General features: G+C 44.2%; 1 protein-coding gene across 4 annotated transcripts in view; it reads left to right on the top strand.

Annotated features, from left to right (window-relative positions):
• Cecr2 (CECR2 histone acetyl-lysine reader) overlaps positions 1 to 13,514 on the top strand; it is a 103,538-nt gene extending 90,024 nt beyond the window's left edge. For 3 of the 4 annotated variants that reach the window (XM_085840010.1, XM_085840009.1, XM_085840007.1), the window contains 5 exons: positions 49 to 174; positions 299 to 1,115; positions 3,468 to 4,884; positions 7,626 to 7,737; positions 8,762 to 13,514. In XM_085840010.1, coding sequence (XP_085696136.1) covers positions 49 to 174; positions 299 to 1,115; positions 3,468 to 4,884; positions 7,626 to 7,737; positions 8,762 to 8,767 — 2,478 coding nt within the window. In that variant the 3' untranslated portion in view covers positions 8,768 to 13,514. The remainder of the gene's footprint in view (positions 1 to 48; positions 175 to 298; positions 1,116 to 3,467; positions 4,885 to 7,625; positions 7,738 to 8,761) is intronic. The other variant, XM_085840008.1, reaches the window with a different exon arrangement.
• The last annotated feature ends 177 nt before the right edge of the window (positions 13,515 to 13,691 follow it).

The following is a 13,691-nucleotide window of genomic DNA, read 5'->3' as shown; positions in this document are numbered from 1 at the left end:
TTGATTGTTCTTCCCTCACACCCTTTCTGCTTTACTCACTGCCTTCAGAGGCCAGCAGCACCAGGAACATTTGGCTGTCTTCAAGGATCAGATTCCACCAACTTACATGGCTCCTCTCGAATCCCAGAGGTGCCCCCAGGAGAGCCCTTGCAACACCCACCCTTTGCTATACAGGTAAGCAGTCTGCAGAGAGACAGCTGGGACAGTTCTGCAGCAGTAATTGAGAGTTAGCATCTTTCAAGGTTTGTTTTGTTCTGTGAATTCACATTCTTCTCTTACCATTTCTGTTTGTTGTCAGGCTCCAGTTGGAATTAGTAACCATCGGGGATCCCTGCTCAGTGCTCCAGACCTTTCCAATATGGGGTCACATGTCCCATCCTTACAGCTTGGGCAGATGAATTGTCCCAGTCAAGATGGAAACATGTATCCACCAGCTCCATTCCAGGCAGGATTTATTCCTTCTAGGCATGGTGGGACTCCAGCCCGACCCCCAGACTTTCCTGAAAGCTCTGAAATTCCTCCTGGTCATATTTATCATTCATACAAGTATCTAAATCGAGTACACCCTGCTGTTTGGAATGGGAACCATGGTACTACAAACCCTGGACGTTTGGGGCCAGATGAGAAGCCCCACCTGGGGCCAGGACCCTCTCACCACCCTCATACCCTTGGTCATGTGATGGATGGCCGGGTGATGAGACAACCTATCCCACCAAACCAGTGGACTAAACAGTCAAGCTTTCTACCTCATGGAGTTCCTTCCTCGGGGTATATGCAGCCACCCTGTAAGTCTGCTGGACATCGTTTGCAGCCACCTCCAACTCCAGCACCAAGTCCTCGATTCAGAGGCCCCTCCCAGGCCCTCCGGGGGTCACAAGGAGGGGAATCCATGATGGACAGCCCTGAAATGATTGCCATGCAGCAGCTCTCCTCCCGAGTCTGTCCCCCAGGTGTGCCTTACCACCCCCGCCAGCCCACTCCTCCCCAGTTACCTGGTCCCTTTCCGCAGGTAGCTCATTCAGCATCAGTATGTGTGTCAGCGCCCAAGCCTGCATTGGACAACCCTGGTAGTACACAGGAGATGACTGAAACACAAGAGCCTGAGGAAGACCCAGGTAATTTACAGTGCCTTTTTATTTTTTCCCCTGACTTTTGTGTGTCATTTCATGACTAATCTTTTCATACAGAATATGAAGATAACATATAAAGTGATGTCAAGCCTCCTATAAACTATTCAAGTTTGGGATAACTGAAGTCCTTTTAGGTATAGAGGTATCAAAAACATAATTCATGAATTTACATGATTGACATACAGCCAAAAGGCACTTACTTGTGAGATGCACTTTTACGTCTTATTTGTTGTTGTTTCTTTTGTTTTGTTTGGTTGATTTTTAAGGCAGAATCTCTGACTCTGGCTGTCCTAGAACTTTATAAAGAGGAGACTAGCTTCAAACTCAGGAGTCTCCATACTTCTACCTCTGAGTTGTACCCACCAGGCCCATGAAACTTTTTAAATGAAAACTCATTTAATTAGAACCTGCCTTTGCACAAGCTATTACCAATATCCTTGGGGTTTAATTGGGGGTGGGGTGCTTGTGGGGACTGTACATCCTGTAGAGTGAGTCTTAGGGACTGCATTCAGATTCACAGGCTTGGCAGCAAGTGCCTTTACCAGAAGAGCCATCTTGATTGCCCTAATCTGGGCTCTTTCTGTATATCAAACTCATTCATGGTCTCTCATGCCTGCACCTCCCAGGTGCTGGGATCATCAGCCATTACCACCATGCTCATTCTATGTGTGTCTCTGTCAGTGTTGTATTTTGTTTTGAGTTCAAGGATAATTTTATAGTCTAAAAGAAAAACCACAGGGCAACCTAGCTTTAAAACCTCAGCTGCTGCCCAAAGGAGGAGAATGGAGGAGAGAAGGAAAAGCCTATGTCATTTAAACTGATAGAGAAATGGTCAGATACATGGCAACAGTGGTGATACCGTGAGAGAGTAAGGAAGCCCTGAGTATTGGGGGTGGAGATATTAAAAGTGTGCTTAGGAACGAGATAGAAGAGCCTGCAGTGGTGGCTTTCCAGCTGTGTACCTTTAATTCCACCACTAGGAGACAGAGGCAAAGGCAGATGGATCTCTACAAAGTGAATTCTAGGACCACTGGGTTTATTACACAGAAACCCTATCTTGGGGGAAAAGAAGAAAAACAAAAGAGATAAAGAGTTACATTTTTCTGAATAATTCAGAAAATCTGGTAGACTGATAGCCCTACATGGCTATTGTTCCTAAGCCTCTGTGCAGTATCTTTGTTTAAAGTTCAGAAATTGAGAGCACGGTGGTTTGCTGTTTTATGAGAAATATTAGTGCTGAGTTTGAGCTGTACAGGTAAAGCAGCAGTATTTGTGTAGTTTATGTGTAAGTTATAAGCCTTTGTTACTATGTACTCCATGTATGTGCAGAAGCCTGTAGACATCAAAAGAGGGCATCAGATTATTTGGAGCAGAAGTTACAGATTGTTGTGAGCTGCCATCTTGGTACTAGACCTGAATCCAGGTCTGCAAAAGAGATGGTTCTCTTAACCCTGAACCTTCCTCCAGCCTCAGGGTTGTCTTCTTTATTGGTGCACCTCATAGTGCATTGTAAAAGTGACCACTATGAAACGTATTCAGTGTCTTTTATTTCCATCTGTCTTGAGTACATAACTGTGGAGAACAGTGAATCTAAAGGTTGAAACCGTTTTTCAGAAGTGTTATTTAAAGGCCATAAACATAAACTTGAAAGTGAAAAATGGGGCTGGAGAGATGGCTCAGCGGTTAAGAGCACTGACTGCTCTTCCAGAGGTCCTGTGTTCAATTCCCAGCAACCACATGGTGCTCACAACCATCTATAATGGGATCTGATGCCCTCTTCTGGTGTGTCTGAAGAAAGCAACAATATATTCATATATACTAAATAAATAAATAAATAAATAAATACATCTTTAAAGAGAAAGAGAAATGAATCCTTTCTTTTTTATGTATATGTCCAGTATCTGATTTTATTTAATACTTTCTGGGGAATGGACTCACTTGAACTTTTATGGAAGATGATGAATATTCCACATGAAATTGGTACTAGATCTTAAGTTTAAATTTGTTTTTCCTGGAAAAGGACCAGTCTCTTCCACATTTCAGATTCCTCTTCCTGGTAGTCTGGAATATGGGCTATCTCTTGGCCTCTTTCTAAGTGACTATAACAACACAGGAGAGACCCAGAATTTTTATTTTTTGATAGCTTAGATGTACACAGTGTTCTGCCTACAAAAGAGTGTACAGACCCCCAAATGATTACACCTTTCAGAGACTCACTGTGTCACAGTGTCTAGCTGAGGTTTGTCTCAGCCTTGACCCAGTTCATCTGGCTGCATGCTCTATCCATTGATGTTGTCATTTCAGCTACCAAGTTACTGTTTTGTTCTCCCTTGCCAGCAGAGCCTTTGCCTGGACATGAAGAGAAAGCAGCAAGCATTTGTTCTTCAGAGGGGGTATACCTCAAACAGCTACCTCACCCAGCACCTCCCTTGCAAGCCAGCTGTACCAGGCAAAGCTCACCACAAGAAAGGGAAACAGAGGACTCCCAACTCAAAAGTGATGCTTCAGACTCTGCAGACACTTATAAGACATCAAAGAACAAGAACACCTGGCCTTTGGATAATAGCTACAGCAGCCCAGCTGTGCAGGGCTGTTTGAGAGACCTCTCCATAGTGGCAGAGACGGGGAATCTGCCTGAAAATGGGGTCGTTGGTGAAGCATCTCCCTGTAGGTCAGAGGGGAAGGGCCTTGATGGTAGTGGTTCAGAAAAGCCACTCTGCCCCAGGGGTAAAACATTGCAAGAAGCTGTGCCATGTACAGGACCGAATGCAACTACACCTCCTTGCACAGATCCCAGTTTGATGGCAGGCACTGTGAACCAGTTTTCTCCCTTATACATGCCTGGCATAGAATACTCTAACTCAGCTACACAGTACCCTGTGAGTCCAAGTTTGCAAAGCTTGGGCTCTATGATGGGAGGAAAGTCCTCAGGATCACAACCTCAGTCCTTTCCTCCCAGGGGGTTCCAGGCTAATGGTCCCCACCCTGGACTCTTCCCTCGGTACCGTCCTCAGCAGGGAATGAGATATTCCTACCAGCCTTCTTCTCAGCCTTCCTACCACCCCTATCAGCGGACTCCTTATTATACATGTCCACAGGGCTTTTCTGATTGGCAGAGATCTCTCCCTTCCCAGAGAAGCCCAAGTGGACCCCCAGGGAGTCACCCTCCACGCTCCCTCTTCCCAGAGAAGAATGTCCTGTCTAGTCTGCAAGGTTGTGAGACACTAAATTCTGCCTTAACTTCTCCAACTCAAATGGATGCAGTGACTGCTAAAGTTGTTCCTCCTGATGGACCCAATTCTGGTCCAGAAGAAGAAAAGATGGATGAATCTGTGGAGAGGCCAGAGAGTCCCAAAGAATTTCTAGATCTCGACAACCATAATGCAGCTACCAAGCGGCAGAACTCACTGTCAACCAGTGACTATCTTTATGGAACGCCACCACCATCTCTGAGTTCAGGAATGACTTTTGGTTCATCTGCTTTCCCACCCCACAGTGTGATGCTGCAGACAGGGTCTCCATACACTCCTCAGCGATCAGCCAGTCATTTTCAGCCCAGGGCATACCCATCCCCTGTGCCTGCCCATCCACCTCCCCATTCAGTAGCCACCCAACCCAATGGCCTCTCTCCAGAGGGTTCCCTCTACTGCTGTCAGGAAGAGGGCCTAGGTCACTTTCAGGCTTCGATGATGGAGCAGACGGGCACTGGAAGTGGATTAAGAGGCTCATTTCAAGAAGTACACAGACCACCAGGGTAAGGTTGCATTAGGTTTCTCTGAGAAAATAATAGTGTCTTTAGGAATGAAAAAAAAAGTGATTGCACAATACCAAGAAACATATATAAATTACAGACCTGATGGGGGACTAGGTAACAGTTGTGTCTTTGCCATTTTCTTCCTCTGGTGAAAATGAATCAACATTTAGACTGGTCTTTGTGTATAGTGATAAGTACTTCTGTCATTAGATTTTTTTGTTATTTTAAAAAAGATAGGAAAACAAAACAAAAAGGCTGGGCATGGTGGCACACGCCTTTAATCCCAACACTCGGGAGGTAGAGGCAGGCGGATTTCTGAGATCGAGGCCAGCCTGGTCTACAAAGTGAGTTTCAGGACAGCCAGGGCTATACAAAGAAAGCCTGTCTCCAAAAAAAATAAATAAAGATTGGGGGAGAGTGGTTGTTTTTTTAATCCAGGGCTCACAATGTGACCCCTGTTGGTCTCAAACTCTGAGGAACTGTTCTGCTTCAGCTTCTTGAGTACTGGGACTATAAGTGTGTACCAGCATGCCTGGACTGTCAAAAAATTGATACTGCACACTACAGTGTGAAAGCTATGGGCAGAGGCAGGTCAGCATTTCTGCCTAGTTGACTTGTTACTAACTACAGTAAAAGAGGGTCTGCTTTAGGAAGCATGGGTCTGTATGGCTGATGTTGTCCTTGTCTCATTTTTCCCTATTGCAATTTTTTTTAAAAAAAAATGTGGACTAAATCAAATGTCCTCATGAGAGTTACTGGTGATGGCTTTAAGAAAGAACCACAGCCAGGTGGTGGTTGTTGACACCTTTAGTCCCGTCACTGCGCAGGTGCAGACAGGAAGATCTCGGAGTATCCTGGTCTGTATAGAGGTAGTTCCAGGACAACCATTGCTGTTACACAAACTACAACCAAAAAAGAAACTTATTAGGGGTGGGATATATTGACATGTCAGAACACTAGCCCACCATGTGGAGTACTTGGTCCCATCCATAGCACCACCCAAAGGTGTGTGGGTGCACATAATGAAGTGATCTACCTGCTATCCAAATTAGTAATTCACAGGAAAACCCAAGTTAATAGTATATATAAAAGATAAGCCTGGCTAGGGATTCAAACCTATAATCCTAGCACAAGAAGTCTGAGGGCAAGGTCAGCCAGGCATTAGGTAGCACACAGCTCTAACCCAGCCAGGCAGAGCTACATAAATAAGCTCTTGTCTTTTTTTTTTTAAGGAGAGAAAAGAGTTCAAGGTTATCACTTTACACTGTCCAACTGAACTACATTTAACTGTCTAGCCAGGCATGGTGGTGCACATCTTTAATCCCAGTGCTCAGGAAGCAGAGGCAGGTGGATCTCTGTGAGTTAGAGGCCAAATAGGACAGCCAGGGCTCTGTTACAGAGAGGCCCTGTCTCAGAAAACTTATGGGGTTGGAGGGTTGATTATAAAGACTAATTCACCATACCATTCCATTTAAAACCTGGTTTGCCCCCTGCCACTGCTATCCCATCTTCTTAACACCAAAATCTCTCTACCCACTTTTCACTTTTTTGTGATTGTTTTGTGATTTGCTTGAGACAGGAATTTGCTGGGTAGCCCAGTCTGGTATGGAACTCAGTCTTGGTGCCTCCTGGGATTTACAGATGTGGGCCACACTTGCTCTCACATTTTACAGCTTGCCTATTGGTTTTTGCATTTGCATTTGGAGGCTATTTGAGGGGAAGGGTTGTTTGGTTTTATGTTGAGGGTGTTTGAAACAATTTTGTTTTTGAGACAGGGTCCTGCTGGCTGTTCTGGAATTCTCTAATGTAGACAGACCACAGTTGCCTCTGAACTCACAGAGATCTACCTGCCTCTGCCTCTCAAGATGCTGGGAGTAAAAGTTGTGTGCCACCACGCCAGCTTGTTCTTTTGTTTTGGAGGCACGGTCTTAACTTCCTAACTCTGAATGGCCTCCACCAGGCACTGTTCCCCACCCCCACCCCCACCCCCAAGTTTGCTACCATTCTCTGTTTGCCTACAGAGTCTAGGAACTACTGATTCTGTGGCTTTTTGTTTGTTTGGATTGGTTGGGTTTGTTTGTTTGTTTGTTTGTTTTTTTCAAAACAGGATTTTTCAGTGTAGCCCTGGCTGTCTGTTGTAGGCCATGCTTAAACTCACAGAGATCCACCTGCCTCTGCCTCCGGAATGCTAGGGAAAAAGGCCTGTGCCACCATGCCTGGTGGTTTATTTGTTTTGTTTTTTGCCTTTCTGGAAATCACTGGAGCTTACATTGTAGCCACATAAGTGCTTCAGTGTGTATCACCTAAGCATCAGGATACTGCCCTTCCACAGTCTCAGAGTGGAAATGCATGGTGGTCCTTAAATTCCCTGTGTCCCTGGAATGTTGTTCAGGGATTCACCTTTTCTATTCCTTTTGATTTATTTCTGCTACAGACTCTAGTCAAGGCTCAGGTATTTTCGTTTGGTTGTGGTGTCTATTTAGTCTCTGTATACGAATCTTTTGTATCTTTTATATCTTTGACTTTTTTCTCAGTTCAGGCCAGTTCTCCAGGGAGAGTTTCCCCAATGTTGGGTATTGTTCACTGGCCCCTTTGTTTAGGCTGTGATGTCTTTGCTCTATCACCACAATAGGGATGTTATGACATTTTGTCCCAGTATTGATGTTTCTAAATTTACAACAGTGTCTTCGTGATTAGTAATTCCTCAATAACTCTTAACTGTGCCTTTCTTCTGGCTGTAGTTTGCAAATGCATCCAGTCCAGTCACAGTCCTTATTCCCAAAGACCCCGGCACCTGCAGCATCACCAGAACAGTTGCCGCCGCATAAGACCCCAACACTTCCTCTGGATCAGGTAAGAATTACTAAAAACTAGATCATTTCCTAACACCTGACAGGTGTAAGCGGTAAATGCAGGTTGGATATCTTGGGCCCTGGGGTACTCAGGTCTCAGGTTTCTAGGTGTTGGGATATTAGCATGGACTTCAGTAGTTGATAGACTCAACCTGAAAACCTCAGCCCAAAATGCTGCAAAATGTGACTTTTCTATTGTTAAATCTAGTTTTGGATTCTCTAGACAGTAGTGTACCCCTGCTGGCATATCCCAACCCTTGTGAGTTCAAGGCCAGCCAGTGCTCTGGTTGGTGACCTTGAGAGTTTTAGGTTTCACTGGGGAATTGTAGTGCAGGACTGGAGAGCCAGAGGCAGGCCTTTCTTGTTTGCGGCTGACCTGAGTGAGTTACAGACTGTTACGAGTTGCCATATGGGTGCTAGAAATTGAGCCCGGGTGCTCTGGAAGATCACTGCTGAGCCACCTCTCCCGATCAGACACCTTATCTCAAAAGAAAACTTTCGGGCCTCAGGATTGGAATAAAGAATATTCAACCTCTACTTGACTTTATTTTTCTGAGAATAGGGGTTGTTTATGTTTTTTGTAGGGACTGACTAGTTCTGTACATGCAGTTTTCTGATCCTGGAGAATCCAACTCAGGCGGTCATGAATCTCAGCTGAGTGCTCGGATTGCCCCTAGTTTTATGTAGCTTTTGAGTGTGTTTACGGGGATGTGTTTTGGTGGGTAGTTTTTTGTTTTTGAAGCAGGATCTCAATGTGACCTAATCCTCTTTAATTATTTGACTCTAAACCCATGGCCCTCTTGTTCCACCTTCCAAGTGCTAGGTTACAAATGTGCACAACTGCACTGGGTATTCTTGTCTTTCCAGCTAGCACTGGAGCCTGGGTCCAAATTGGAGCTGCAGGACTCAGATTAGCCTCTGGGGGTAAATTATTGCTCCCATAGCCTGTGTGGGTTGTTTTTGGCATATTCAATTATTGTTAGGCTAGGCAATTGATAAAATTTAAAAGTTTTTTGTACTTTCAGAGCTAGTCCAGGGAGGAACTAAGCTCCAAGGAAGTGGACGGCTGCATGTGGAGACCCGAAGGCAGGCCTGGCGGACTTGGAGAAATGACTGTTGTACATCTCTGTCCTGTCGTCCTGTTCCACTTCTTCACTGTGAATCAAGCCTTCCTCAGAGCTGAACAGCATAGGCCTTAGGTGCACGCTCTTTAGATGACTGGCTGGCCTGTAGCTGGGATCATCTGCACAGCTGACAAACTTAGCCAGAGCAATGTACCTGGAGTTCTTGCTGACTTCTCCAAATCCCAAGACTCTTGTTCAGGGAAAAATCACTTTAAACTTGGGTGGAGGGTACATGTAAGGCTGGAGTGGTGCTTTTAAACTTTCATGAGCAGCTAATCTCAGGTATATAATTGGGGAAGGGACTACTTGTAGTATTAATGTTTTTGGAGCTGGGTCCAGTTTACAGAAGTTTCATGTTGCCTTTTTTTTAATTTTTTTTTTTTTTTTTTGTGGTGAATGTATTGTGTATATAGTGGGACTGTCAGGTGGGCACATGGAGGAGTTGGGAGTCCTTCCCCGATATGGCCAGCATATTGTACTGGAAGAGTCTCTGTCTTTGTACAGTCAGGTCACACTGAATGCCCGAGGAACTTGGAGAAGAGACCCAGAAGACTGCAGCTTATATATGTCACTAACTTGTTTCCTCTCCAGCCGACCTCCGAGACAACATGTCCTCCTCAGCATTCATTTCACAATTGGTTGGACGGTGCTGTCATGTGGCTTTACTGGGTGTCGCAGCCATAGGATAGGCTGCTCTCGCTCTGGTGGCCTAAGTTCTGGACTTGGGAAAGCATGTCCCTTCCTGCTTTTCCACAAGCTCTACCAGATAGTTGTAAGCCAGGAATTTGGACTCTAGAGTGTTTTACTTACTAGAAGATAAAGTGGCTTCTCCATGGGCCTGTCAGGCCTGTGATCTAGAAGGCATCATACAATGCTTTCTAGCACAAATCACATTTTGTGAAAGTGACTACTCAGGTTTGTTATGTATGTTAGTCTCAATAAAGAAATTGCACAGGTTTGAATAAGGAAAGTATATCCTATAGATTTAAATTTGAAATTAGGACTATTTCAGTATGTGTAGTTTTTATCCAGCTTGAGTGAATCATAGTAGACTCAGTCATGTTGATTTAAAGTAGCTGTCAAGGGCTAGTTCTTGGGGATTATTTGTTATGTCTGTGATAGGAAACAATTTTACAGTATTAAATTACGTTACTATGGATTTAGAAGTGAATTACACTGGATTCTCCCTGTTTAGCCTTCTGTATTTTATTTTAGCTGAGATGTCACCAAAGTTAGGATCTATGTTTAAATTTTTGAATATCCCATACAGAATAAACCAAGGGAAATACCCTGGAGTTGCAAGTCTTTGTAAAGGAATATGATTTTTAAGTATGCTTTGGGGTAATAGATTTCCATTAAAATACTAATCTGCTCTAGTATCTTAGAGTATAGGTGTGGGGAGGGGTCAATGGAGTTTTCCCTCCAGTTCCAGTGTCCTCAGGAAATGCAGACTAGTCTATAAGGATTGCAGGGAAAACAATTGGACACATCCAGGCTGTAGAGCTAGCTGGGCCCTAGGACACCTGCTCTCTTGATAGAAGTGGCTGCTTACTAACCTGCTGGGGCTGCTGAGGACCCAGAGAGTGTCTGTATGGCACACACACCGAGAGTTTTCTTTCCTGTTTAATTTGTGTTTGCAAGTCAGTTGAATCAGAAGCCAGACATCTGCAATCCAATTTAGAAGAACAGCGAAGTCAGAATTGTGCTGTTGAGCTGTATAACTTAACCTAATCAACTGCTGCAAGTTGTGTGTCCACCACTAACAGTGGGGGCCTGTAAATCTCACTAGGACTGCTGCAACAATCAGGCCCCACAGTGTCAAGGTGCTAAAACTAGAGGTTGCTAAGCTGCTTCCACCTCCCATCTCACCCCCTTTACCTGTTCCTAAAGAAGTGCTGTGAACAATACTGTGGAGAGAGGAAAGTTCCTTTATCCCTTCCTGGTTTATGGAAGAAATTAAATAGGAAATTGAAGTACTATATTAAGTTCTAACACTGTAAGAAGAGTCTGTTGTGTCCTGTGTGTGAATTTGGTGGTGCCTAGTACTTACAGGACCTAGTACTTCCTCTCCTGGTCTGGCCCCAACTTTTATTGGTCTTTGAAGTGCTAGGTTTCCTGGAGCAGCCAGAACACAGTGCTGAGCCTCTGTGATCACACCCCTCACTCTCTCAATGCAGACAAGATCATACATAGGTTTTTACCTTTCTGCTTCCAGCACTTCTCATCCAGGGATCTTACACAGATGGCAATATTTTAAAAGCAGATGCAAATAATTCTGTTTGCAGCCTTCTTCAGTAGGGAAATGGTGGTTTTGGAAGGTGGAATACTTAGGAAGCAGTATATAAGAGTATCTTAAAAGATTCACTCTTAGGCTAAGACCTGCACCTATTGGTCACTGTGACCTTGCTAGTATGCTGACTCTCAGTGATCCCCAGGAGGACATAGCTGTGCATAATTGGAAGCACTCATTGATTTAGTGTTAGACTTAGCTTTATCAGATTTAGTCATAACTTAGAACCCTTAGGGCTTAAAAGAAATAAAAGATTCAGAAAGCACAAGTGGAGCCTTTTAGAAGGCTTATGAGTGCGTGTATCTTTGTCCCCCAACCCCAGCCCTACTGTGAAATAGTTTTCTTTAAAGGGAATAAAAATAGCAAGAGCTGTTAGCTAAAATTCCTCCCCTTAGAAGAATGTGAATAGGATAGACTATGCAGGGCTCTTGTTCATGTAACTTTCCGTCCAATCTCTTAAAAATAAATGTACAGCTACTCTTGCTTTCTGAGCCAGATTGGTTTTGGGTCACCTGATCTGAGCCTGTGAACTTCTCTTCAGTTCACACTGAGCCTAGCTAGGGCCTAGGCCATGACATGCTCTCAAAGGCTAAATCTCATACTAGTCCATATATTAAACTATATGGAAAACTTTAAGACCTGTGATCTCCTCCCTCAGCTCAAATTTCAACTTTAAATGTCAATTACTCTAGTCTGTCTCTTGACTGGCCATGGTGTTATTGTCCAATGACATTTGTTTGCTGTATGGTTGTTCTCTATGTTAACTTCTACTGACATTAAAAGGTGTGCATGTTCAATGTAGTCTTAAACACACAAATGTCCCAATGTAGTTTTCAACTATGTTTGCCACCAACATGACTTCAAGTCATACCACTTGGTCAGACTTTTTTTTTTAATGAATGTTCAAATCTATAAATAACAACCTGTTCTTAAGACCTAATCAGAGGTGGGGGAGGGGCTAAAGATGTAGTTCTATGCACTGGCCTAGCATGTGCAGGTTCAGATAATAAAGCAGGTCTGGTGGAATGGAGCTGTAATCCCAGCTCCGAGGCTGGGGCTGGAGGACCATAAGTTCAGCCTTGCCTGAGCAACTTAGTTAGATGGCGACTCCACAGTGAAAAGAGGGGTGGCGTGGTGCTCAGTGGTAGAGTACTTGTGCAGCATACTTGAGGTCCTAGCTTCAATCCTCAGTTACCCCAACACTCCATAATTTGAAATTCCCCAGGAAGGCTTAATCCAGAGTCAAGGTCAGGTGTCAAAATCCTCAGGTGTTTCAGATGACCTCATTTGATCTTCTAGCATTCTTTACTGTTCCCTCCTTGGCCTCCTTCCTTACATAACACCCTGATGTGACGTTCCCTTCACAAGAGTGTATCAATGAGTGTTCAGTCTGGAGGGTTTCTGGAATGTGGGCAGCTCTTGTCAACAGCTATAGCAAAGACACTTGGCATTTGGGTGGAACATGCAGAAACGTTGCCCCTTCCCCCATGAATTTACAGCACTGCTTTAGTTCAAATGTGAGCCCAGCATGGTGGCACAGGCCTTTAATTCCAGCAGGCAGAGGCAGAAAGATCTCTGAGTTCAAAGTCTGCTTGGTCAGGCCAAAGCTTAAGTAGTGAAACCCCCATTAAAATAGCAAACAAACCCCAAGAATGAATATGACAAATGTGATTGATACTCGCTGGTGCAAGGCTGATTACCTTTTCTGTGTGAGCACACTGAACTCAGAGCCTTAGGACCTGGCTTAGACCTTCCTTTTGAGTAGATGGGTTGCGTGCCCAATCACAGTAGGCCAACACAAGCTTAGCCTTGGTGCTAAGATCTGTCAGTCTTGGGTTAAAACACATTCTCTAGGTGAGGTGGGACAACAAGCTTTCTACTAGCTTGGCTTAAGTTAGCTGCTCTCACTCCATCCTCCCCCTTGGGGTTCAGTGGGGACAGCTGTGTGGATATTGAATAATTTATTGAAATGCTGCCTCCCTCCCTCCACCCCATTCTGTAGCCTCTGTGGCCCCTTCATTTCTTTAGGCAGGGGATATTTCTCTCATTTGACTCATGTGCCCTAGCCCCACATTGCCAGTCTGCATACAGTATATTGGACATTGCTACAGAAGTGAATGCCCTATGAACTGTCCTGGCCAGGGGGGGGGATGGTATTTATTTTTATATTGTATATATTTTGTCATGGTCTGCTGGTTCCCTGCTGTTTCACTGAGAGCGACAATTACCTCAATAGTTAGTTTGATGCTGTGTGTTGAATAATTTTTTGAAAGAACTTTTTAAAAAGCTTTTTTGATCTTTGGAGATCTGTAGATTTATTTCCATATGAACTCGTTATTTTGTATAAAGTACATTGTTAAATTAGTAAGGCTTTCGTGTATGTGCCTGGTGTGTGTTCATGTGTCACTTTTATCATCAGGTCAGACTCTTATTTCAACAGTGCCCACCACCTGAAAGGATTCATCTTCATTTCACTTAGATGCCAAGAATCTTCACAGTGGTACAGTCTTAACTATGGCCAGGGCAAAACCCATCACGGCT

This window comes from Mus caroli, unplaced genomic scaffold, assembly GCF_978045245.1.
Source record: "Mus caroli unplaced genomic scaffold, Mus_caroli_1 scaffold_7, whole genome shotgun sequence".
Taxonomy (NCBI): domain Eukaryota; kingdom Metazoa; phylum Chordata; class Mammalia; order Rodentia; family Muridae; genus Mus; species Mus caroli.
The sequence above is the reverse complement of the archived record's forward strand: the minus strand, read 5'-3'. Positions and strand labels throughout refer to the sequence as shown.